This window comes from Solea senegalensis, linkage group LG11, assembly GCF_019176455.1.
Source record: "Solea senegalensis isolate Sse05_10M linkage group LG11, IFAPA_SoseM_1, whole genome shotgun sequence".
Classification (NCBI taxonomy): domain Eukaryota; kingdom Metazoa; phylum Chordata; class Actinopteri; order Pleuronectiformes; family Soleidae; genus Solea; species Solea senegalensis.
Genome location: NC_058031.1, coordinates 23,236,344 through 23,263,719, shown reverse-complemented (window position 1 = coordinate 23,263,719; position 27,376 = coordinate 23,236,344). Strand labels below are relative to the sequence as shown.

General features: G+C 43.3%; 1 protein-coding gene and 1 non-coding gene across 2 annotated transcripts in view; both read right to left on the bottom strand.

The window, feature by feature from the left end:
• tns2a (tensin 2a) overlaps positions 1-27,376 on the bottom strand; it is a 63,628-nt gene that overhangs the window by 17,857 nt on the left and 18,395 nt on the right. Inside the window, exons 2-9 of the mRNA XM_044037616.1 lie at positions 22,242-22,347; positions 22,107-22,144; positions 4,202-4,240; positions 3,753-3,794; positions 2,272-2,321; positions 1,664-1,847; positions 1,018-1,068; positions 788-910 (exon numbers count right to left, since the gene is read on the bottom strand). Coding sequence (XP_043893551.1) covers positions 788-910; positions 1,018-1,068; positions 1,664-1,847; positions 2,272-2,321; positions 3,753-3,794; positions 4,202-4,240; positions 22,107-22,144; positions 22,242-22,347 — 633 coding nt within the window. The remainder of the gene's footprint in view (positions 1-787; positions 911-1,017; positions 1,069-1,663; positions 1,848-2,271; positions 2,322-3,752; positions 3,795-4,201; positions 4,241-22,106; positions 22,145-22,241; positions 22,348-27,376) is intronic.
• trnar-ccu lies at positions 8,061-8,133 on the bottom strand. The gene has a single exon. It is a non-coding gene; the product is annotated as a tRNA-Arg (tRNA).

The window sequence follows — 27,376 nt, the reverse complement described above, 5'->3', positions numbered from 1 at the left end:
AAACTGCCGTGATATCATGGTTATCTACGCGACACAAACACACAAACTAGTGACTTGTAAAGCAGTTGTTTTGGGTGTAACTGAATCATTAGAATCAGTCTATTATTATTTTAGACATTTGCGTTGCTAAATGTTGGAGATTAACATTCATGTTCTCAGGGATTTTTAAGTCTTTTTAACTTTGATCTACAGTTCAACATTGTTCACTTTGATTCTTGTGTCGGACATCTCTTCAGTGACGACACTCTAACCAATCACTAGGATTTAGAACTCTAAGTAGAATTTGGAACTTTTGGAATCGTTGTGTGGAAAATGTGTTGTTAGCAACTTAACTAAAGGCTTACCTCGTAAAACCTACGCCAGCTTAAGTCTATGATATTGTAAGAATATGTTTGCAGTGTCATCTCGCCATTAGAGAAGTTTTTACACGATTCACTCTCCCGCACCAAAGTCCATAGAGAAAATCAGCGATTTAAGCTCACAGGGACACAGGAGCTGCTGCACGTCTGCTACCTCTTTTGGTGAGTTTGTGACACTGATGTGAGTGAAAACAAAGGGTTCCAAACACTGACACCGAATTGGTGAAAGGTGTGGGACCTGTTTCCCAGAAGGTCAGAACAAAAAAACCTCCTGCTATTTTAACACAATTAACATCAACTGTGCTGCTCTACTTCTAAAGCCACATTTGTTACTGGCCTCACTACAGCGGTGAACTCATGATCTGCTCTCTGATCTGCTCAGGTTAAAGCCTGAGAAACACCCAGCCGTCGCCTCCCTGAACTCTGACCTTGCAGTGCAGGACCACCACGTGCTGGGGGTCAGAGATCAGCCACGTCTCCATGGCCTTGCATATGGCACAGATCTTATCCAGCGGTGGGGCGTGGAGATCAGGCCAGCCAAAGTCATGAACCTGGTGGTCAGACGGAGGAAAGATCACATGATGCGAGGAGATTAAGAAGTCAACGTTGTGAAATGGATTCTGTGTTGTGAGAAATACCAGGAGAAAAAAAGTTATACCTTTGGATTTATTTTGGTGATGTCGTGGCGTCGCTCGGAGAGATTCAGGAGCTGAAACACAAAAGATGTTTTCCTTTTAGCTGTTTCATTATGAGTGGGACACTGAAGAAACTGTTAGTTTGTGAGTCATTCTGTGTATTTTTTTGTCTCTTAATGCTACGTGGTAAAACTAATACTTGACTAATAGTAGATTCAAAAGTTAAAAGCAGAAACATTGTAATTCCTTCAAATATCTGTCAAACATGTTATAATAATATTAAAAAGATAAAAAATAATAACTAAACAACGTTTTATCAAAGATTTAATTAAAAAAAGGCTTAATATGACCTTTCGGATTTGATAATCTGGTATGAAAATGACGAGGTTCTCTGAAAGTATCTCATAGCTGCACCTTGTAAGCACAACATGCCGTGAACCCCAAAGGAGTAATATGAATTTACAAGGTTCCCTCAATGCATCTCGTAGCTACGCCTGTAAGCACAATATGTTACGGTCCCTGCATTTACGAGGGTCCTTGAAAGCATCTCATAGCTGCTTGTAAAAGAGTTTGTGAGATTGTGAAGTTTGGTTTGTAATCATCAGGAAGAAAATCATTAAACCTGTGTCACTGTTTTATCAGCTGAAGGTTAAACGTCGGCTCCCTCACCAGAAACTTGTCCTGATGTTTGGACGTGAGCATGGCCGCCACCTCCTTCAGGTTGAGCCGATATCGCTGCTCCTCCAGCTTCGGCGGGAAGAAGACGGAGATGATCCTCTCGGTGATGTAGGTCAGGTCGAAGTCGTAGTGACGCTCCATCACTCTCTCCATCACACGGTCCACGCTGAAGCTCCTGGAGAGGAGAGGGGGGAGGGTCAGGTGATCACGCAGAGAGAAAGGTCAACACAGATCAGAATGTGAGCAGTTTCTTGCAGCTCAACGTGATCATAGCCCTTCATATTACGCAACACTGTGGCAGGATTTGTGGGGAAAGAAGGGGAAAGAGAGAGGAGAGCAAAGAAACTGGATACGGAGTGTGACATGTGGGCTGGAATCAGAGCCAACTTTCTCCAGGCGGCTGATGCTAAACCTTCTGGAAATGGAACGACGGAGAGGCGACCATCAGTCTGAGGAACAAGTGCAAGGAGGCAGAAACACAGAGCAGAGCACGGAACACTTTCACAGTGAGGACGCACAATTGTGTGGACTGATTTCTGGAGTGAAAGCTCATCAACACAACATTCTGCTGAATGAGAAATGACTGGAGTGACCTTTACCTTGGCAGAGTGCTTCTCTGTTTGGTGTAGGTCAGAGACTTGGTGGATCCCTGTGGAAAAAACAACAACACTTCAATCAATAAAGCACAATGTGACATGCATGACTTCAGGGTTCCCACACCAATTTCAAGGACTTTCCAGGACCCATTCCCTCAAACTCAAGGACCGAATGTGCTTAAGCTGTGTGTGGACACAGCTTAAGATGGGAGGGCAACTTCTTCCATGGGGTCTGGACAGTGATTGTCCTCATGATCCTTGGGTCAAAGTCAGTCTTTGTCATTTGTCTTTGGTGAGACAGAGATGTTGGAATTTCATTTCCGGGACATCATGTCGTCATTTTTCTCTCTCTTTGCTCAACTTTACTTGCTCATTGTTCTGCACGGAATCTCACGTCAACAGTAAGAGAGACACAGTAGACAGTCCACAACACCACTAGTGATTACGACTCCACGTTTGTCCTACGTAGGCTTCGTCTACGTACATCAAGCAATGCAGGGCATGAAACAGTAGGAGGCGTCGTAACAATGGAAGACATTTACCTAAATATCAACTTCACTTCTGTCTTGCACAAAATTCAAAAACTTTCAACGAGCCATGTAATTTAGGCCGATTTTCAGAAAGTTTCAAGGAACTGTGGGAACTCCGAGAGTTGCAGTTTAGAGACGTCATCTACGACTACGCGAAAGGTTAATCTCCATTAACAAGTATAAATAAGAACAAATGTGACTGGTCAAACTAGAGCAGATAATGGCTGAGAATTACCCTGGGTGGAATCCACTCAGCAGACGTGTTTGGCAGGAACCAGGTTTTGGTGCCTTGTTTTCTTTGACTCTGTTTCTACAAGTGATCTCATCCAAACAGCATCTGGAATCAAATTAACGTGAGTCCAGAAAGTGCTACTTCTCAAATGCTGTGTTCCCATCATGGTACAGTTTGGAATGGTAAAACCTTGGTTCAGGCTTGAGTTTAAACTGAGAACACACTGGATTTACTTGGTAGGCGTGATGGTCTAGCGCCACCCTGACTGCACCGTACCATTTTACTCTGGTTTCCTCAATGGAAGGGTGCCAAAGAATGGAATGGTAGGGTCTGGTTATTTTGGTATTAATCCCTTTTGGAAACGTACCAAACCAAACTGTTCCAATTGGTGGAAACGCGGCTAAAGAGGCACAACATTTCATGAACTCTTGGTGATTTTGGTGAATGTTTGGTGAAAATATAATCCTAATTCTTTCCTCTCCAGTGGAAGAAGGCTTTCCATTTAACTTGAGGACAGAGACCCATGTCTGACACATGGGTTTGTTTAGCTAAATCAAGTTCAGCGAACATGTGTTTTTCGCTGGCACGTCTGGAAATGTGCACGACTCGCAGACGGCGTGACTCCGGGGACGTTTTTTCGGAAAAAGACAGGAAAATGGAAGAGAAGACAGTGGACAGAGGACAGAGGATGGACGGACGGACGGAGGTGAAAGTGTGCTCACCAGGTGTTGGGTGTGTCGAGAAGGTGCCGTCCCCCGACGCTGCTGGATGTGAGGAAGGAGTGGTGACAGCAGAGAGGAGACAAGGGGAGAGGAAGTGGGGCAAAGGGAGAAGGTTGGAAGGAGGTGAGGGAGGAGAGGGAGATGTAAGGGTAGGAGGGGGAAACAGAGGAAGGAAAGGAGAATTAATTAAACAAACAGACTCTCTAATGGATAAACATGACGACTTCCTACAGCAACATCAACCCTCGTATTTTCTCGCGGGGCTGGAATGTCCCAGCACTCCAGGAATAAAGCGGGTTCTCACTGTGCCGAGGGTTTCGGCCTCGCGTCAGGAATTCAGCGAGGAGGAAATCATGCGACGGTGGTTTTCTTGCGATGGATAGACAGTGGGAAAAACACGAGAGCGCTCTTGAGGAAAAGAAATAAAAATTGAAAAAAAGGGGACTCACCAGATCATTGGAAGGCACCGGGATGCACGCAGAGGTCACCTAGAAAAAACACAGCAGCCATGTCTGAGTATGAGACTCAAACACACACACAACCTTAAGAGACGATTCAAAACAAATGTTTCCTCTGAAAATAATAACATATATGGAGTGATGGAGTGACAGCTTCCCCGGCTGTTTTAGTTTGAGACAAGAACTTCCCATTCTTCTTCATTTTGTTTTGTTTGTATTTCATAATTTAACTGAGTCTTAGTGACCTTTGTCCATATGTTTACATTAGCTAGTATTTTGTCTTTGGATTTGCATAAAGGGACAAATCAAAGCATTTTTTAATATCTTTAGGTGGTATACGGTTCTTAAAAGTCAAATGATGATGAATTGAGAGTCTGCACAGCTACTTTCATGCCCTTAAATAATATTAGAGGTTTCTTAAAGTGTGATTCTGTCAGGGTATACACACTGTACCAAAGTCCATAGAGAAAATCAGTGATTTTATGCCACAGCTCTCACAAGTTGTTGATCCACTGCTGCCTCCATCAGTGAGTTCAAATGTGTTATTTTGTGACTTCAGGGATTGAAAAACTTTTTCTGGATTTACCAAAGTGGCACAAACTGATCAGACGAGGCAGCAGTAGACCAGCAATTCATGCGTCTCCATGAGCTAAAAACGCTGATTTTCTCTATGGAATAATAAAAAAAAAGAACTTTACAAACGTCAGGTTCCAGAAGGACAAAGCTGAATAAGAGTCAAACAAAACACCAGCAGAGCAGTGATGGGCGAACTCCAAACCTCCGTCTGTCTTGACAATGCATGAACTTATTTTTGAACATTTAAAAGCCACACATTACAGCTTTAAGTGCAAACTAAAAACAACGTCCATGTTGCACGTGCACAAACGTATTTAAAGTACGAGTGTCCGGCTCCACAGCTGGAGCAGAAACACAGTGAGTGACACATCCTCCGATTCCCATGTCTGTCTCGGACCCACAGGTCAATGGGCTGTGACCAAAGGAAGCAGGAGCTCAGCAGCAGCAGCAGCGGCCCTGACGGGGGGGGGGGACCAAAGTCATGCTTATGTAACACGTGGACACACGGGTGTGCATGCACGAAAAGGCGGTTACAGCTCCACGGCCCTTTTTTTGGACTGTTTATTTGGATACAGGAAAAGGGCAAGGACTTGTGTATATGACATTGTGCACATAAGGGAAGTTACACACTCTCCTGTGTGTGTGTGTGTGTGTGTGTGTGCTTGTATTTATATCTTAATGAGGTCCAAAGAAACGTACAAACCTATCTTTGTCAGGACATTTTGTTTTTGTACTGGTTTTAGGGTAAGGTAAAGGTTAAGGTAAGGGGCTAGGGGAATACATAATGTCCATGATGTATCTTCACTAGGACAGTGTGTGTGCGTGCACTTGTACGTGCGTGTTTGTGAGGACCGAAAAACTTCTAGAAGAAAAGGAAAAACCACAAGAATTGAGGACACACCTTAGATGACCTGTTTATGGTTTAAGGGTTAGGGTAAGGTAAATTGGGTTTAGGTTAAGGGCAGGGCAGGGGTTAAGCATATAGTAGTGATGTTTAAGGTTAGAGTAAAGGTTAAGGTAAGGGGCCAGGGAATGAGTGTGTGTTCTTGTATTACATATTTCTCCCATAAACATTGACCTTGTCAGGACCAGTCGTCCTTACGGAGACCAAAACCTGGTCCTAGTGAAGCAAGTTTAGGGTAAAGATTTGAATTACTGTTTTCATTGGGGATTGTGAATTTGATCTCTCTGGGCACAGGGAGCAATGGGGGGACAGGGTAGTCTTGCTCAGGGACAACCCAAGCCCTTGACCTGTCCTCGGATTTCAACCCGCGACCCTCCAGTTACAAGCCCAAACACCTTCCGCTTGGCCATGGGCTGAACCACCTGAACTGTGGTTAGATTAACGGTCAGGGTTATCTTTAGGGACACATTTTTGATTCTAACCTGTCGCCTTCTTTGAACTGTAAATGGCTTTTTGAGGGTTAAGACTTTGGTTTGAGGGTAAGGGGGTTTCTCGCTGTACAAGAATGTGTGTGTGTGTGTGTGTCTCCTCCACACAAGCAGCACAGACATCAACAGGAAGGCAGAGGAACAGATAATGAGCTAAATCCAGACTTGTCGTGTTTTGTCAAAAAAAAAGAAGTGGCTGGAAACAGATTTGAGGAGAACATTGGAGATATCACATGTCCGAGTGGACGAGGTCTCTGTGTGACTCACGCTGACAATTCATATTTATTTCCAACTCCACAGGGAAATGGATCCAGAAAAAAAAAAAAGAAGCATCCCATGTTGTGGTCGCTGTTCATTCACAGCCTGAACCTAAAATGGTGAGCAGATAGCTTTGGACTGGGCGAGGCTCTAATTTCTCTTAATTCCCCTTTGGGCTCCCTTTACAGTTCAGTTTCATTTAATGTGTCTGCATTTTTTCCCCTTAACTCAGAGCCTATGAAACAAAAGCAATGCACGTCTTAAAAAGTCCCCTTATTTGAAGAAAATCATCTGTGGCCTCACACTTTACGCTGTCGTCGTGTGACTGGATGTGATTTTCTCCGGGTTCCAAACTCTTCTTTATGTCCTCGTCTCGTCCAAGTGTCAAAATGAGCAATCGCTTCCTTCCCTGAGTCTCAGTCAAACACGTCTTTCCAACTCTACTCAAGTCTTTGGCTCTCATCTAGGAGAAAAACACATCTTATTTCCACTGTCGTCCTGTAAATCCTCGCACAAGAGTGCGTGAGTGGCCATCGTTTTATTTTACATTATCTGTTTTTACAGCTGCCCGCTCTAAAACTGGCACTTTGCTTTAAAAAACCTTGTATTTGTGTTGTTTTCGAACTGCACCTAAAGGTTCTTATGGATTCAATGTTGATCTACTACTGCGCCTTAAATGGTGGACTAGGAATATGGTACAAAGTCAGGAGAAGTGAGAAGTATGAACATGACAAGAAAAGACAGACATGGTCTTCATGAGAGACCAGAACTCCAGGATCTCATCATACGAGTCTGTTCATAGACAAAATTGTACGCATTTTACACAAACCCACTAAATCAAAACAGTCACGGCATCAAAACTAAGATCTTCCTTCGTGACGCTAATGTCAAACGAGCTGTTTTTAAAACTTAAAGACCCAAAGATTCCCACTGGTCAAAAATCCACTTAATCTGGAGTCCAACGATGCTTTTAATCAGCTTCAGTGCGAACGGAAGACGTGAGGCTCTTTTCCACAACACAGTTCCAGCTTCGACATTGAATCGTTTTCCATGACTGTAGCTCCTCCCCAATGTGGGTGGAGTTGTTTTGGTTGAAAGGGAGATTTTTAAACCCTAAAAGCAGTCACTCATGTTCTGTACATCACCCTAAATGGGCCTCAAACCTCCAATCGTTGGTTTAAGAGGCCAATGCCGTATCCATTAGGCCACTGGGGCGCATTATACAACACATCACACGCAGGTCTGAGTTCACACAATAGAGCTCCAGAATGTCATGTGACCTGCTGACCAGTTGTGTTTATGTGAGCGACTGGACACAGAAATTTGTGTCCCCATCAGGACGAGTCGCGTGGCTACGGATTACTCGATAAATCGACGACACAGTTCCAGCTCGACTCGAATCAACTGGGTCTGGTTTTCCATGACTCTAGCTCCTCCTCCTCAGCGTGGGCGGAGTTGTTTTGGGTGTAACTGAATTGTGAGAATGAGTCGATTAAAAAGGTTTGTTCACAGAATCTTTCATAGGTGCTGTCTCTAAACACACAAGACTCCTCTGTTAAATACTGACATTTTAAATATTTCCTTTGCTAAATGTTGGAGATTGTTATATCCTTAAAGCAGCAGACACCCCAGATGGGACTCGAACCCACAATCCCTGGCTTAGGAGGCCAGTGCCTTATCCATTAGGCCACTGGGGCTGTCTCTCTGTGGGCATTGTCGTCATTACACGGCAATCACCAACCATTGTGAGTTAATGAGTACACACAATAGAGCTTCAGACGTCATGTGACCTGCTGACCAGTTGTTTTCCCATCGGGATGAGTCACGTAGCTGAAACTCTTCGAAGAGAATCCATAATCAAAGTAGAGGATAAATTTAGTATTCGTCCCTAACTCAATACATTACTTTACTTCTACTTCACTTTTTTTAAACCTAATCCTAATCCATATTTTTGTGTCAGTGTCAAAATCTCCGGCTCTGGATTTCATGTTTACACTAACAGAAACGGCAAAAATCTCATCAAAAAACTCAGTAAAAAAAAGCAGTAAAAAGAATGCGTTTCAGCACAGAAACAGAAACATGGAAAAAAAACTGAGTGGAATCATCCACTGCTTCCAGATTCTCTTCACTGTGGAAGAGTCCACTTGTTACACGAGTGCAGCCTCTTCCTGAACACAGCGTGACTCTTGTCTTGACACTCTCGCCGGGCCGGGTCATTGTTCCTTAGTTTTCTCCGACCTTTTCCCTCTTCACCTCCGTGTCTTCCTCTCCCTCCCTCCCTCCCTCCCTCCCTCGGTGGAGGAGCCTGCTGAGGGCAGAACAAACACCAGATTCCATCTCCTCGGGCCAACGCTTACGCACAAACTTCCTGCCAACAGACCTCCACCCATCTCTTCATCCCTCCATTCTTCAAGTGAATTCCTGCCCTCCGTTTCCAAACTTGCTTGGTTTTCTTCCACTCGTTCACTCCCTTCTTTTTCAGATGTTTGACATTTTCCATTTCACCTCCTTCACCTCCTCGTCTGTGCTCTCTTGCGTCGCCTCGTCTCTCGAGCACCGCCGCTTCCTCTCGTCCTCCTCGTCCATCTCTTCTTCTAATCCGTTGCTAAAAATACTGCTTCCTGTTTTTCTTCCCGTCACCTCTCAAAAAAACGTCTCGACAACTTCTCATCGTTCGCCGCCGTATTGTTATTCTTCTTCTTCTCCGCGGCCTTGAAGAACTCTTAAACCCTGAGCGGTTGTGACTTTGATCCTCCGCCGCGTCCAAATATAAAGTAACCAAATATCCTTGAAAAAAGACAAAAGAGCCACGACGAGCGCCGCCTGCCTGGACTCGTCCTGGATACAAGTCTGAACCCCAAGCGTGACTTCAAAGAGTTTTTAGGAAACAAAAACAATGATAAAGACTCACGTTACGTCTGTTTTACCGTTTACTCTCCAGCCGAGTGGATTAGAAATCAGAGGACAAACAAATACGATTTAAAAACAAAACCGAATGTCTGCCACGCTGATATATGGACATATTTTAAAACCGAGTTCCTTATTTTAACGTTTCAATAATGATCAAAGTCATCGTTTGGTTCGTAAAATGTCAGAAAATGTTGATCGTTGTTTCTCAAACCAGGAAATGATGACGTTCTCAAATGTCTTGTTTTCTCTACAATCAGCGAAATATATGGGATATAAAGAGTGGCATCAATTATTGGCAACTGACTTGAAAAAACGTTTGGCGTCTCGTTTCTCCACATCAGAGGTGCCAAACTCGTGGCCCGCCACTTATTGTCAAGTCATAATGAGTTACTTCTGTACGTTTTTTAATTAGCAGATTTATTATACTTAATAAATAACTTTCTAACGTGAACGATGGGTCACTTTTATTTTGAAAATCTGTAAAGTATCATCACAGATATTGCTATTACTTTACCGTGACGGAATATCCTGGTATCATTTTTAACCTTGTATCGTCAGCATCAACAGAACTGTTGTTTTTCCCCACAATACTGCCCCCTACTGACCAGACTACATTCCCATTGGCCCTCAGGTCATTTAAATACGCTAACTCTTTGCCTTAACATCAGCATCATTAGACAGTCAGAGCACTCAGTCTCGTACATTAAATCATTTTATAGAACTCATCCTTCCTCTGGTGTTGCTCCCTCTGGCGACGCTTAGAGCGACCCTGACCCCCGTAAACCTCTCTCCCATCTCCTCACCCCTCCCTCCTTCTCTCTGTCCTTCATGTGTTTTGTTTTGTGGGCCCGGCTCCTCCGGCTCTCTGCACGCTTGTTTGCGGCATCAAAGACAGAAAGAAAGAAGCAAAGTCACGGAAAAGCGACAGCTCTGTGCTCTCTACACGAGACGTAACAGCTGTAGAATCTGAGAGGAGTGACTGTGGGCTGAGGCAGCAGCTCTGGTATGTTATTACTGAGAACACACACACGGGTGAGGGGAGTGTGTGTGTGTGTGTGTGTGTGTGTGAGAGAGAGCGATTCAGGACGTGACAGAGATTTTTAAGCTGTTCATGCTTATCTGTGCATTCCTTTTTGTTGTTTACAGTGTCCACTCATGACTCATTTGTCAATATCAAACTCCCATTAGACACACAAAACTAAAAATAGACCTCTTTTTCTTGAGTTCATCTTAATTATTATGATATTTGATGCTGTGACATGCAGTAAAAACGTGTTTGTCAGCAGTTTAGTCACCTAACAAAAGGCTCACTTCATTAAATCAACACCTGCTTATGTCTGTGATAAGAAGTTGTTTGTCGCTTTATCTTGCTCTGGAAACCAAATCACTCGCCCGCACCAAACCCCATAGAGAAAATCAGTGATTTTACCATCACAGCACACAGGAGTTTCTCATCCACTTCTGCCTCCATCTGCAAGTTCAACTGTGATATTATGTAAACTTGGTGTTTAAAATTCTTTGTTCAACCAAACATAGCAGCAGTAGAGTAGCAGCTCCTGTGATCATGCATGCTAAAAACGCAGATTTTCTCTATGGGCTTTGGCATGGGAGGGTGGTGGTTCAAAAAAACTGTGATTTCCAGTTGGAAAAGGCTGTTTAACAATAAATCAACAAACATATGCTTCACATATTACAGACTTGAGCTGAAGTATATTTGATTTGATGGCTAACCGCTAACTCGCCTGAACAAAATCCCATAGTGAAAATCAGCAATTTTATCACCAAGGCGCACAGGATATAACATATGCTATAACATATGCTTCACATATTATGGACTTGATCTGATTAGAATGTCTAAAATGCACTTGTGTCCCCGCTGGAAGCCATGCTTTCACAGAACGTCTTAAAAACTTGAGTTTCCCAGCATCAAAATGACAAGTTTAAGTATTTTTCAGCTTGAACTTTCCAAGTGGAATTAAATATAGACGTATGAGTCACGACAGGACAAAGAAGAATGACAGATTCTTAAACAGGACACAATGAAGAGACGCAGTAGTTAGCAGCAGTGACCAAAGTGGAGCTTGCGGTCAAACTGCATCTGCTCCGTGATTACACACGAACACAACTCTGCCTTTGAAGCCTCGCCTTAAGGCTTAATAGCCCCCCCCATTCCTTCATCTCCCCTGGGGAGAGCCAATCAGAGAGCGGCGATGAAAGCCGCGACGAATCCGTCGTGAAAAACCGATGCTAAAATCGCCATTAGCGACTGAGCTTTTAGACGAAGGAAGAACAGAAAACTGTGACGTCATGAGACCACAGATGGTCATTCATTCATTCATTCATTCACCTCCAGGGAAGTGTTTTAATCCCAAACTCTTCCCTGGAGGAAAACATTGCTCATGCTTGTTTGAGGACAAGCGTGGTTCATCTCTAGAACATTCCACCTGTTCTCTGTCATCGTTCAGGTTTCATACACATGACAACGAAGGAAACTGTCGAAGAATCTCAAACAAAAGTGAGTCCAGACTGTTTTTGTTCAGTTATATGCACGATTAACTGATTATTAATCGATGAATAAATTAATCATGCAATATTTTGATGAATCGTTTGAGGTTTTCTGATTTTTCAGCTTCTTAAATGAGAATATTTTCCGGTTTCTTTGCTCCATGTAACAAAGAAATCATAAAAACTGAATCACAAGACATTTGAGAACATCAACATTTCCAGGTTTGATCCACATTTTTCAACATAATCTGACCAAATGACGACTCAGTTAACTGAGAAAACAATCAACAGATTAATTGATGATCAAAAAAATCATTTGTAGCAGTCCTAATAAGCATAAACCTTCTTTCTCTAACGTTAAAGGGCCAGTATTTGGTTGTTACAATGACAAAATCCCACTTTAAAATATCTATCATTTGGTTTTCTCAGTCCTAGAATCAACATTAGGCAGGGGGACACTGATCGGTTGCTGCGGTTTTCTTTGCCACTGTTCCTCAAACCACTTATGGAGAAGCCATGTTCTAATATATGATTAGTGGGGGGAAAGAAATTATAATTCGATCTAAATCTAAACACATTAATCCGACAAAACTCGAGCTAGTCTTAGTTAGGCTAACGCACCTGGATAATGTGATTCATAGTCCGATTACTCCTGCATGGATACGCTTAGTCGGACTGGAGTCAGACTTGGCATCTTGGCCTAAGTCTCTTCTCCGATCTTTGACCTGGGAGTAGAAGTAGACGACGTATAAACTGCGGTAATGGTGTCTTTCTTCGGACCACCAAGCAAATACAAGAACCATATCTGATCTAATCTTTATCACGATGACCATGAACAGCAGATACGAACAAACCACAGCACCATCCTATATTCAGCGCCACCTACAGAGGCGGAGTCAGACATACACGGCCAATAAATCACATGAAATGCAGAAAGGCCCTTGTTCCAACCGGGGCTTGAACCCGGGTCTTCTCACTGCAAGGCGAGAATGCTAACCACTACACCACCGTGTGGCCCCACACACACAGATGTAGGGACCAATGAAAATCGGCCTCTTTAAGACACACGTGACGTCCAATCAGGACGCGCTTCAGAAGCTGTGAGGCGGAGTTTCCCAGTGGGTGCGAGAAAGAAAACAAAGAAAGAAAGAAAAGAAAGAGTTTGAAAGATACAAACTCACATGTTTCAGGAATTCGTTTTTTTACAAAACAAAACAAAACACACCAAATAAATGAAATTATACACCAATAAATACTTCTTTCGTGTGTCTGGCAGTTTAAACACAGACTCTGTTCCGCACAGACCCGCAGGACTGGCTCTGAGAGTTACCTGGCTCAGTCGTGTAACTATCCCTCAAATGCAGCCCACATGGCTAATGCCTCTTAATCACGACAAGGTGGACTTCATGAGAAAAGCAGAAAGCTCGGCGGGGCCGGAGTCAAAGACGACGTCCAGGTCGCAACTAAGCAAAAACAACACGTCGATCCCCTCAACTTACACTTTCATTTTTCCTTCTGACCATAAGTCGGGCGAACAAAGCCTCGATGTGTTTGCTTTCATTTCAACATTTTTTCCCACTCTTCAGCGTGTTTTCCTCTCTTTACTCTTTGTCTCTTGTTCCCACACTTGATTTCCACGTGAAAAGGAAAGAAAAGTGTCTCTGTGTCTGTGGCTGCAGCAGCTGAGAGGGAGGCTGAAGATATCCCGGGTCACATGGGTCCCCATGGCGGGACTTTAATGACCCGGGTGGGAGGTAAATCTCTGTTATGGAGCTGGGTGTCGACAGTTGTGACTACAGCAACTACACCATACGTCCATTTGGGGGATTTGTACAGTTTCTCAGGTACAAGCTAAAATAAAATTCATCTATCCCATCAGAGTAAAGGTCCAACCAGAGACTGTACGTAAAAAACGGGACGTAGTCGTTTGATTTTGTTGGTTTAAGCTAAACAGGATGTAAGAATATACACTGGGGATTCCAAAAAAGAGCTCCGCTTGTATGGAAGTCGATGGACAAATTAGGTTCTACGTCAATCTTGTAAATTATTAGGGCCGTCACGATTCTCCAAATCCTCGATTCGAGTAAATTCTCAATTTTTCTTTCTTTCATTTAGGGCAGATGGTTTTAGACTAGTCTAGTTCAGTCTAGGATTGTTGGCTTTATGTCATGGTAACAATTTTTTTTTAATGTTTTAATTCCCATTTCGATATTAACAAGAATGTAACAATAACCAGTAAGTTGTAAACTAAGTGTAAAAAAAGAAGAGACTTTGTTGCTCTGAAGGTCCAGCGGTCACTAAATCTGACCTCTGACCTCCAATAACCGGATCACACATGGAAGGAAGATGGGACCTGCTCTGCGTTCTGTAGCGTGGTCCGAGTACGTTAATGAAATGTTTCCACCACGGAATAAGCTTTCATGTCTGATGTCACAAACATGCGCTAAAACGCTAGTTAAGAGAAAGTTTTTGCTCCAAATGAGGACAGAAGAGTTGGTCCAAAGCTGCATATCTGTCTGTCATTTATCTTGTTAAAAAGTAGGCGGAGACACGGTTCCCCAAAACACACAGACACACAGGTCTTTGTGCTTCGTCAGCTGTTTGTACGTCAACCACAGCTCGCAAACAAGATGACACTGCGGTCAAAGTCTTTGTGGGGGTTTTTCATCACGGCATCAAGGCCCGGCGGGGGCGGGGGGATTCATGGAAGTGACGGGACGTGAGATGAAAGACATGGTAAGACGGGAATAGACCATGAGTCAGAGCCGTACGTACATGTGGTGCAGCCAGATGTTATTCACAGTCAGATCCATATCAGGAATTACAGTTGACTTTCAGTGTTGATTGAGTGACACTCACTCTGCGGCCTCAGGTCTTTTCTGGATTTACAAACACATTTTCACAAACTGCCTCATCGTCTAAAGGAAAAGCCGGTGTAAACACGGCGAGCGGTGGATATCGGTCAAATCTGTGACTCACGTCCTGCACCGGCGTGGGTGTGGATATTTAAAATCCCTGGTAGCACAGATCTCCAAACTGTGTTTTCCTGTTAAATTAAAGACAGACCAAGCCCACTGGTGTGTAAACACACACAAACACACACACACACACAGGGTTTGTACAGCTATTCTTCCTGGGACTCTGCAGTGACTTCCATTCATTTGGATCAGTCTAAACAAAGCCTTAGCCCTAAACTGAACCAGTTCCTCATCAGGACCAGGTTTTGTTCTTCAGAAACCACCACATTATGTTTTTTTTTTTGAATACTACCCAAAATAACCTGCCCCAACTGTTCCAGTTTTGGCACCCTTCCTTTGGGGTAGGAACGGCAGTCGGCTGATTGGGCGACAGAAAACCGTAACTCCTTCGACCGGTGCGACGTACCTCGCTAACATGGCCATCAGTCACAGCACAAGCCCCGCCTACCAAGTAACAGATGCTGTTTCTCAGCGTGACCCAAGGTTTTACCACTCCGTTTCCATCATGTACCATGATGGAAACGCAGCATAAATTGTGACCAATGACGGTAAAAAACAGTTTGGGGACCCAAAAAATATCTCCCATGACCCCTCTGTGGGTCCAGACCCAGTCTTTGGACACCACTGGTTCACAGTATCTTGATGGTAATGGAAAACAGAGAATTACTTTTCTTTTAGGGACAAAAATCCTGAATGTAAGCCAGGAATTTGTTCCCTGGACTTAATCGTGAGGTGACGTGTGGTGACGGTGGAACAAAGAGGGGCGGAGCTACAGTATGAGGCCATTTAAACAAACAATGGTGTCTGGAGTCAAAAAAACTAACAAACAAACAAAAAGCTCCTCTTTCTCTTTGTCATTTAGATTGTTTTATTTACTATTAACCAAACAGTAAAGAGCATTGCCAGAGAATTGCCAGATTTCTGTCATTGTTTCCCTCTTGATTATCATTCACGATGACATGCAACATGATTTTCAGGGACCTAAAAACCCCCACGTCTGCAGGATCTGGCAATAATCGTACTTATAATATAACGGGTTGTCAGACTGAGGCACAGTCATTTTTTTGAAAGGTTTAGGTTCAGGTTTCAGCGAGTAGTCGGTGAAGTTCCCTCGTGGCCGTGATCTAAATCACGCTAAAATAACGTGGAAAGCGTTCTGTGATTTATTATGATTGTTATTGCAGACACCTGCGAGTGTGCGAGTTTAAACGCTGCCACTAGAAAGCCATGAATTTTACTCTGGTAAGTTTGGGAAACACAAGGTCAGCAGTGAGCTACGATAGTGACTGCTTCAGTCAGAGGAGACAGTTCTGCTGCTGTTGCTGTTAAAACCATCGGACGGCGTCTTCCTGAGTGACTCACTGACTACACAAGCGCTTGCTGAAGAGCCGTCGTCCTTCAGGAGAGGAAACCAGAGGTCTGGGCTCGAGGCCACAGGGCTCCAACCAGATGATTTACTCACGACTGATGTCACCGTCTGATCCCTGCAAACGATAAAGCCCGTGGCTTACAGTAAACCCCCGTTTAAATGAACGCTTTCATACTTTAATCTAACAGCAACGCGATGCCTCTTTTCTGAAATCTAAAACATGTTTTAGCAGCAGCAGACGGGGAGTTTTCCCATTTGACAGGAAGTGTGTGTAATGTGTGCTGGGGGTCAGCTGTTATGTTAACATGAACTGTAGTCACATGATTCCATTATTCCATCTCTGCAGAACTTCCTACTGTATGGTTTTTTTGCTTCATGGTTTGCAGCACAGACTGTCGAGACGACTACTTTTTGACATTATGTTAAAACTGACTGCACAACACGTTAATGGACCTCTTTAAGTCCTGATGTCTTTGCTATGTTATTCTCCTTGCCACCAAGAAGGGAGATTTCCTCACGCACCAAACCCCATTAAGAATACCAGCTAATTTAACATCATGGCACACAGGAGTTGTTGACCCACGGCTGCTCATATTTCTCAACTCAAATTCAATTATTTGGTGACTTCTGGCCTTGAAATCCTTGTTCTAATTTACCCAAGTGACACAAAGTTAGAAAAGCCGTCAGCAGTGGACCAGCAGCTGCTGTGTCTCTGCGGGCTAAAAACGCTGATTTTCTCTATGGGGTTCGGAGCAGGAGAGAACATGCTGCCCAACACTGAGATAACGCAGAGAACATACATCTAAAGATGTCATAGATTTAAGCGACTGAAGACTTTATTACGGAAATCTTTGCTGGCAGTCATGTGTCCACAGCTGGGTCCACAAAACAGAACCGCCGCCCCCTTTACGTTAATGAAAAGTGAAAAAAAGAGCAAAACAACATTTCAGAGTTGGGATAAATGACATTACTTGCCACCAATAAGGATGTTAGCCAGATAAGGATCTGTAAATATACAGTATGTAGCACGGCCTGGAGGGGAAACGGCTTCAGTAAACAAAGAGCAGGGTTCTTTCATCTCAAATGCACTTTCTTTGCTAAAAATAAAGCTGAGCTTGGGCACGACTGGAACCACAACTGTCCTGATGGAAGGCTTTAATGTTGAGAGTAACATCAGGCTGCTTCTGCTGCTCTTCCTCTTATCCCTGCATCCTCCCCCTCCCTCTTTCCGCTCCGTCTATCTGTACTTGATTGTACATCCTCTTCCAGTAAAGCGGAGTTTCGTAGCCTGGTCTCACGTTAACATGTCGGGTGACAGGGATGAGAGGCAGCGGGGAATTCTGATTACACGGAGAGGGAGGAAGCAGGGGACTTGGTCATTACTGTGCGTAAACAGCTTGGCGGTGCCAACGTACACAATCTGATGGATGGTTTACCCGTGTGTGCCATGACGCAGTACAGTACTGAAGTCTTTAATTTCACATGAGTAACAAGGACAGGTATTAAACCGGTCACTGGTCGATACCAAAGTATCAATAAGCAGCTGTAGAATGTGAGTTCTTTCTGCCCCTTTCTTCCAAGATTAACTTTCTCATTTTCCATATCTGTCACTTATTCAACCGTTTAGGAATCACGGTACTGAGAAGCTGTCGTCATAAAAGTTTGATGCGCTGGTGAATCTTGTCTGTGATTGGATGTTGGTCGTTCTGTAGGAAGTCCCGAGGTTCTACTGTAATGACAAGTATATGGATGAGTATAGGGAACCCAAGCAAGAAACCCAAGGAACTCAAGCAAGGAACCCAAGGAACCCAACCGACCAAGCAAGAAACACAAGGAACCCCAAGCAAGAAACACAAGGAACCCAACCGACAAAGCAAAAACACAAGGAACCCAACCGACCAAGCAAGAAACACAAGGAACCCAACCGACCAAGCAAGAAACCTCCAAGCAAGAAACCCAAGGAACCCAACCACCAAGCAAGAAACACAAGGAACTCAACCGACCAAGCAAGAAACACAAGGAACTCAACCGACAAAGCAAGAAACCCAAGGAACTCAACCGACAAAGCAAGAAACACAAGGAACCCAACCAAACCAAACCATCCATCCAGTTTCTACTGCTTTATCCTCCACATGAGGGGGGTGATACAGGTGGGGGTCACACCCTGAACAGATCGCCAGTCCATCGTTTTTGAATTTTCTAAATATCGCAAACGCTCTCGGAGTTACGGTAAAGAGAAGTACACGACAGATCCAGTCGGCGGCGACAGGATTAATCACAGAAGGGTTAAAGTAAACAGTTGCCTGGCTGAAGAAGGAGGAGTTTACAGCGAGCTAATAGTGGAGAAAGCTACGTTAAGAGATCCACGTCCATATATTGATTATCACAGAATCGTTGTGTCGTGATATTATTGGTATTGCATATCGTATCGTGAGGAAACCCTGTGATTCCCACCCCTAAGAAACATATCGTTTAAAACTGATGACCCTGTTAACTGACGACTATAAAGGACCCAGAGAATGTCAACAAGCACAATAAGCAGCAGCTGAAACAGAAATGAGTCAAAATGACGGGAACAGGACTTCATTTGTTGATTAAAATACGGATATTTGCCCCGGTGTATCGGTTATCGTACTGCATGAGGAAGGACGACGGTATAACACCAAATGGATACTCATATTTACTTTCCTCCTCGTACTCTTCTTCTTTTTCTTTCACTTCAGTTTGTCTCTATGTCTTTCACCAACTGTTCGTCCATCTTTCTGCCCCGGGGTCCGACTCCTTCTCTCTCTCTCTCTCTCTCTTTTTCTCCCAAATTCCCTGTGGACTGAATTTTCCACTTGGGATCAAAGATAAGGAGGAACTGTTCTCTGAGAGGAGAACATGCTGAACTAAAACTGTGTGTGTGTGTGTGTGTGTGTTTAGTAAAAGAGAGACAGTCCAGCTGGTGGCCGTTTGACCTCATGCTTTCAGAGTTGGGAACACAGTGACATAGAAGAATACAAAAATAAAAACATAACCTACTGTCCCTGCCTTCAGTTGGTAAAGCTTCAGTGCGTAACTGTTAAATAAAAACGAACCATTGTAATCAGTTGGTTTCTTGTTTTTACAGCTCAGCTCATGTATGACTTCTACTTTATTTTCTTCTTTTAAATTGTCGTCTTGTCTTAAGCACGTTTCTTGCTGGACTACAAGAGAAGAAAATCCTTTGTGTCTGGCCTGAACTGGTTTTATGCACAAATAAAGAATGTTGAATTTCTTGAATCTTGACAATTTATACATTTACTACGTACTTGACTGGTGTGAATGTAGTCTGGTTGTGTTTAGGGGCCGCAACTAATGATTATTTTCCTTATTGATTCATTTGTCAAGTATTTTTATCGATTAGTTGTCAATTATTTTGACCATCGATGAATCAGTTTCAGTGTTTTTGAAACAAGTTTTCTGATCGTTTCAGCTTCTTATAAATGTGAAGATTTTCTGGTTTCTTTGCTCCATAAAAACAAAGAAATCATTAAAACTGAATAGTTTTTGGTTTTTGGACAAAAACAAGACATTTGAGAACATCGTCTTTTCTAGGTTTGAGAAACACTGATCAGCATTTTCTGACATTTTCTGGACCAAACGATTCCTCGATTCATCTAGAAAAGAATCGCTAGTTGCAGCAAAATACATGGAGTGGAGCAGACGAACTCTGACCAGAGTGCGTAGAAAATTAAGGAAATAACTAAAAAAAATAAACTAATAATAATATCTTAATCTGATTTCTCTACACCAGGAATTTACCTGCGATAAAGAAGGAGTTAAGAAACGGAATAAATGATAAAAACTAAGAATATTGTCAGTGTGTTTTCATCAGGATAGAGACAGCTGAGGCTCAGTGAGAACAGAGTGTGTGTGTGTGTGTGTTTTCAAAGAGGAAAAAAGAAAAAGTGAATATACTGAATAGCCACTAGGGGGCGACTCCACTGGTGGCAACAAATACTGCATTTGAATAGCCTTCTTCAACAGAGCGTTAAGTCAATTTTGTAAATGAAGTTCTAATTTTAAAGGAAAATAAAAGATATCAATTATGAAATTATTTGCTGACATATCGTCGTCCTCCCTCGTGAGATACGATAATCAATGCACCGTCAAAAATATCGATATATGAATTGAAATGTTCTAAAGTGAACAGTCTCTGCCAGTTTCACTCACTGGGCGTCACTACTTCATGTCTCCACACAGTGGCACTGCTCATGGGAATGAATGAGGGTGAAACTCGTGGTGGAAGTGACCTGACTGAAGAAGAGGGGGAGGAGTTTACAGCGCGATTTCACTTAGACTTAGACAGATGTCGTGATGTATCGCTGTATCGTGATATCATTGGTATCGTATCGTCGGGTAACCTGTGACTAAACTCAAAGTCTCGGGACTCTCAGACGTTAAAAGACGAGAGGATGGAGGGATGAGAGATGAACGAGTGCTGAACGAGTGCTGCGTTTGCCTCATGCTACTGCTCGTGGTCTGGTCTGGTCTGGTCTGGCCTGGCCTGGCCTGGCCTGGCCTGGCCTGGCCTCTCCGCGCCCTCCCTCTGTCCATTCATCACCGTCGTCCCTGCATCAATGATCCTTTGACAGAGGCAGCAGTGTGGGGTCGGAGCACGGCGCAGGAATGTGCGGCGTTCACGTTCGCAGAGCTTCTGCCACAAGCCTCAGTGTCACAGCTGCATATTCAACAAACATCAACTCTACATCAGGACTTTCTCAAGCTCCTGTTCTCATGAAGTTCTGCCGGTCTGGATTAAACTTCAAGCTCTAACGACATCACTGACGACGTCCTGCTTCTGGCTGACACAGATCTGACAACTCAGACAAACAGGACATACGTTAATCTTCAGATTTAAGACCAGAGCACTGCAACTAAAGATTGTTTTCACAGTCTGTTGATCTGCAGATTATTGTTAAGATTAATCAGCTCGTTGTTTGCTCCATGAAATGTTGACCTGAATTAATCTGTTAGTGATTTCTTTGTGATACAGAGCAAAGAAACCAGAACATATTCACATTTAAGAAGCTAAAAAACCCCAGAAGTTGAGTTAAAAACAAACAAACACTAAACTGATTCAATGCTTATCAAACTAGTTGCAGATTAACAATCAGATTAACTTCAAACAGTTCTCCTCTATTACTGCAATTATAAATGAACCTCAATTGTTCTTTGCCGCATGTTTTTTTGCTTGTGGGTGGGGCTTAGGACACTGCCTGCTGATTGGCTACTGAGTTTTGGAGGGACAGCTCAATGGACCAGAAGTCGTCACATGCTTGGAGTCGCTGTCCGTCCCTGTCCACAAAATAATTATAAAGATCTAACATTTGTCAGATTCTAAACGTTAGATATTTACAATTATTTTGTCGGATATCAACGGGGAAAAACTGCTGAAAAACAAATGTAATCTGAGGCCGATTACAGTCTGTTCCTTTACTGACCAGAATGTAGTTTTTGCAAATGAATAATCATAAGTTTCTTTTTTATGGCTAACTTTTGGACAGAGGTTCCGGCTCGGTTGGGAAACACTGACTCCACGAGTCTGTGTTTCATTTTGGTGAAACTTGGGTTCACATTCAGAATGAATTTTCATTTTTAACATCATCCACAAACAAAGTCAAAGTGTTCCCAGCCTCTGTCGCCGGGAGCCGAGCGAATCAAACCGAGACGTCAGCGGATCTAGTTCTCCCGTCTGCTGCCAATAAACCGCGGCAGACTTCAAACGATGGAAAATCACGAGAAGGATACGGGTAATATTTGGAGATTTTTCACGTTTCTTGGAGGTTTATTTGGAAGCAACGTACAAATCTGACCTTTTATCAGTTATTTCCCTTTTTTTTTCCAGACACTTAAGAAGCAATGAGCGGAGTTTGACCCCTACCTTGACCTCGCACTTCCTGTGGGTGGCCGTCTTGCATACTTCACGAGGAGGATGAGAAGGAGAAAAATGGTTTTATTAATTCATTCGACACAAGCTTGTCATGACACTGAGATTGTGACGGCGGTGATGTCTCACCTCTGCAGAAGGAGCCCACGTGGTCCACGCTCTGTCGACACACGCTGCACTGACGCTTCTTCTTGAAGGTCTTCTCCTTGAACACGTGGGGCTCTCCTTTCCCCGCCTGCACACACACACACACACACACAGAAGAATCTGGTCAGTAAATCAGTAAAGTTTATTTATAAAGCACTTTTACACGGATTTAAATTTAACACATTTAAATCGGAGTTCCATCACCAGGGGCTGCAGCATGGAAAGAACCAGGTCTGAAAACAGGAACCAGAGGGTCAGGAGTCTTTGCTCAGATGACCTCGGTCATGAAAAATCTGATCAATTCAGCTCATAAAACGCAAACTGTTAACCACTAAACTAATGTTACGTCAATCATCTACATCAGTGGTCAGCAACTGGTGGCCCATGGGCCAAAACTTGCCCGCCAGATTCAGTATCTGGCCCAGAAGATGAAGATGATTTGAAGATGAAGAAAGACATCGATATCCATAACTGTTCTAGCATTTTCTGATCAGTGGCAACTAATGGCACATTTCCACCGGCTCCACTCACCTCACCTCGCCACAGTTTAAGTAGCGTTTCCACTAGCATAATACCCGGTACCAGGTCAATGATGTGTCCTCACTAAGATATAAAAACTAAGTTGGATTTGGGACAGAAGGTGTTTCTCTAAGGAAAGGAAACCTGGACCCAAACACACACACACACACACTGGATCAATATCATTACCATAAAACATTGCTAATCTGAATCCATCTTTCCAGAGCTGCATGATTTAACAGGCTTTTTTCCTGGTGTTTCTCTGACTGTGTGTGTTTCCTCCCTGGTAACAAAGACAGGCTGCTGTGTACACACTCTTTCCATGATCAGCACAGACTCTCTCCTCTGGACTGCACAGTGTTTGGACAGCTGCCTCACTGGCACCGCCCTCTGCCAGCTGTGTTCAGCGGGACGTCTGTGCTGTGACCGGAGCACCGAGGACGGTGGACGTTACGTGCACTCGCCCACCACTTTGTTAGGTACTCCTGTTCAAACTCATCGAATCAGATCACAGGTCACTGAATCCAGGTCTTTGGTCTCTGAGGTGAAGGACACTTTAACTCATCATACCAAGACCTTTGGACAATGCTGTGCTTCCAACACTCTGAGGAAGGTCCTTTTTCTATTCCAACATGACCCGGTGTCCCCAGTGGACAAAGCAAGGACTATAAAGACATGGTCGGACTTTGAGTTTGGTGTTTGGTGGAAGAACTTGACTAATCTGACCTCGACCCCAGCGAAGCAAAGCTAGAATGAACTGGAACAGAGATTGTGAGCCAGAACCTTCTCAGTGCCTGACCTCATTGACGCTCGACACAATGAATGAACACAAATTCACCATAGAAAGAATGTCTTCAGAGAACAGTCATTGTAGTCCCTGGTATAATGAGTAATTACCAAAGCACTGATGGTGACTGGACATTACCAACTGGTCTGATGTCACCCATAAAAATCTAAACTTGTGCTTTTGAAGCCTCCAAAACTGTGATTTGACTGATAGCACAGACTTCACCTTCTGTATGGGTGGGTCAAAATATCGATTTGGTGATATATCATCCTCCTGTGATAAGATCATGGAGTACACCACAGACCGAAATGATTCATGAGTTTTAATGATTTTATTTGTTATGTGGAGCAAAAAACAAACAGAAAATCAAAGAAACTATCGAAAAAAAAAAATGACTCAAACTGATCCACGGACAGAACTCGACCAGAACTACGAGTACGACCGACTTAATGTCAAACAAATAAGACATTATTCTTTATCCTGGAAACTTGTAAGGTTTGCTGTGACTTTTCTAAGTCGGAAATCCCGACTTCTGACTACGACTAGAACCAGAGCTGGGATTTATGGCTCTTTGAAAAGAGCCGGATCTCGAGGAGTCGTTGAAAAGACTCGGCTCGTTCTTATATTTAATTATTTTTTACTCATCTCTCAGTGGATGTCTGACCATCACCTGAAACTCAATCTTGACAAGACCGAGTTTCTTTTTCTCCCAGGAAAGGGTCCTCCCTCCACAGACCTGACCATCGCTGTCCTCGCTCCCAAATGGTGGAACGAGCTCCCCATCGACATCCGGACAGCAGAAAGCCTCCACATCTTCTGCCGCCGACTAAAACACATTTCTTTCGACTCAACCTCAACTAAGACGACGACAAAGACAAAAAAACTTGAAGCTTGAAGCACTTACTTACTTCTAGCCCAAATGTTTAAATGCACTTATTGTCGCTTTGGAAAAAAAGTGTCTGCTAAATGACATGTAATGTAATGTAATTTGGATCAGAATGATTCAAACGTACACGTCCCACCAACAATATATGCTTGTGTATGTTATTTTGGCTTTTTCCTCATCTAACAAAAACTTCATGGCACAATAAAAAAAATAAGCAGACTACAATTAACTTCTTATACGTTTCCTCGTATAAGAAGTTGAACATGAACTAGGCTCCTCCTCTTATGACTCCGCCTGCCACTGAGCTTTGGTTTGACATTTGTGCTGATTTAGCAAGCGCGACAGACTTTGACACAATCACAGAGACAAACAGACACGTGCGGTCAAAACGGGACAAACACTATTTCATCAACTCTTTCTGGCGTGTGTGTATTTGTGGACTCACAAGTCCTCACTGTCATCTGTGAACTTGTGCAATAATGTGTGTGTGTGTGTGTGTGTGTGAGTTTAAAAAAGCAGCCAGTTACTGTTAGTGGGACCGCAGTGGTGATGTGGGCTGAGAGATAAACACACAGGGAGCAGAGGTTGGCAAACATTCCTCCACTTTCAGACACAATCAAGAGACCGCGCTCTGGTCCGACCACAGGCGGCCGCGGTCAGACGCTGATACATGACTGCGCTCGCCGCCCGGCGGCCGCGTATCTGACATCGATAAGAGCCGCCCAACGCCAGGTCGCGCGAGGGGAAGTGGGAGCGATAAGCTGTCACAGAGTGGTTGCTATGGTAACACCGCAGCTGCCGACCTGCAGAGCAGTTCAATTGTTGGGGTTAAACTCGACACTCTTTTAAGGCTGAGATTCTAAGTTTGTAAAAAAATTGGCGGCGCTCTCCCACAGCAAAGTCCATAGGGAAAATCCGTGATTTTAAAACGCTGATCCACTGCTGCGTCCTTCTCTGACTTCAACTGTGCTGTTTTGTTACATTGACGGAAGAAACTCTTAGTTTAGATTTGCCTAAGTGACTTAAACGCGTCAAAGAGGCAGCAGTGGATCGGCAGCTCCTTTGTCGCAGTGAGCAAAAATCGCAGAAAAGTGAAAAGTTATGTAAATTCAGTTTGAGCCTGAAAAGGCTGCGTAATAGTGAAAACATTCTTAAAATTTGGTAGACTTAACCTGGAATTGACTTTATTACACAGTTAAAATACTGTATTTTCTCATGTTTCTCATGGGGCGAGCTGGGGGTGCTCTTCACGCAACCACGCTTCAAAAAACCTGAAGTGTCCCTTTACTGTGTGCCATTATAGAACGAGAATTAAAAGACGAAGTCTGCGACAAACAAAAGGTTCGAGCTCCACACCCTGCAGCCTCAACCAAAAACCCCTTAGAGGACAAGTATGAAAAATATCATACAGTTTAATTCAGGAAAAGAACACAGAACAGAATCTACACACACACACACACACACAACTCAGCTCAGCTCGACTCAACCTGGGGAGTCCAGCAGAGGAAACCACAGCGGAGGAGGTTTACAGCAGAAAACAGCTGCTCCAGTTTCACTGTACGAGCACTAAAAACAACCCTGAGCCCGGTCCTCGAGGAGAGTCATTACTGTCACCGCGATAACAAGCTGCGGTACAACGTGTTATTCTGTTCTCATCACTCTGAGCTGTTAAAGAAACTTACATTCTGAGAGAAAACTGTGTCTTTATTGTATCGCATGTGCGTTATTATAATATACAATATTATGTATTAAATGATGGAACAAATCAATTTAAACTCCTCAACAACACAAGAAGATTTATTCTCCTCATTAGAACAATGTTTTCTGACCGGAAACTGAAGTTTGTAACCCGCTCACTCCCTGGACCAAATCCCATAGAGAAAACCAGCGATTTTACATCACCGCTTACAGGAGTCATTGATCCTCTGCTGCCTCCTTCTCTAAGTTTAAACGCGTTATCTTGTGACTTTGGTGTTTGGCGTCCTCTGTTCAGATTTACCAGAGTGATAAAACTTTGGTAAATGTGGCAGCGGCAGAGCAGCAGCTCCTGTGTCACCACGAGCTTAAATTGTCGATTTTCAATATGGACTTTGGTGGGAGAGCGAAGAGGTTATAAACTTTGGTTTTAAGCTGTGTTATATTTTGATAAAGTGGCAAACATACGTATAAACATACATATATTCCTACGATACTGTGGACTAAAGCAGGCATTCGTCTGACGAGATTAGCCCTTAAATCATCTGTTAAATAGAGAAATGCTGCACTTTAACTTCTCACGTTAACGTTTTCTTCAGATGGACCGATATTGCGATGTATTGCTGTATGATTGTATTGCGATATTATTGGTATCGTGGACCATGTATCGTGAGGTACCCTTAAAATAAAACAAAACACCTTAATTATCCCTTTAAGGAGCAAGGAAGATTTAGATTCCTCTATTATCTGTGCCTCTCAGTGACCTAAAATGCCAACTATTTTGATCAATGCTTCGTCAGTTTGAGTGTTTTCTTCATCAAAATAAGACAAGATCTATGATTTCAGCTTCTTAAAAGTAAGTATATTCTTTTACAGTAAACTCAAACATATTTCTGCTCATTGTGGATAAAACTAATCAATTATTCAAGAAAAACCAACGTATTTATCGCTAAATGAATATAATCATTAGTTGAAGCCCTGATTTGTACATAATAGAAACAATCCATGACTTTTTAATCTCTAAAACAGACGTAAACACAGATTACAGCGGGAAGAAAACCTCACTGTCGCTCACTCACGTGCAGAAGAAGACGCTCGTTTCCCTTCACAGAGTCCGAAGATAAAGACACTTTTACCGCTTTCCCTCTGTCCATCTCTGGCCCCCCCCGTCACACACACACACACACACACACACACACACACACACACACACACACACACACACGACGC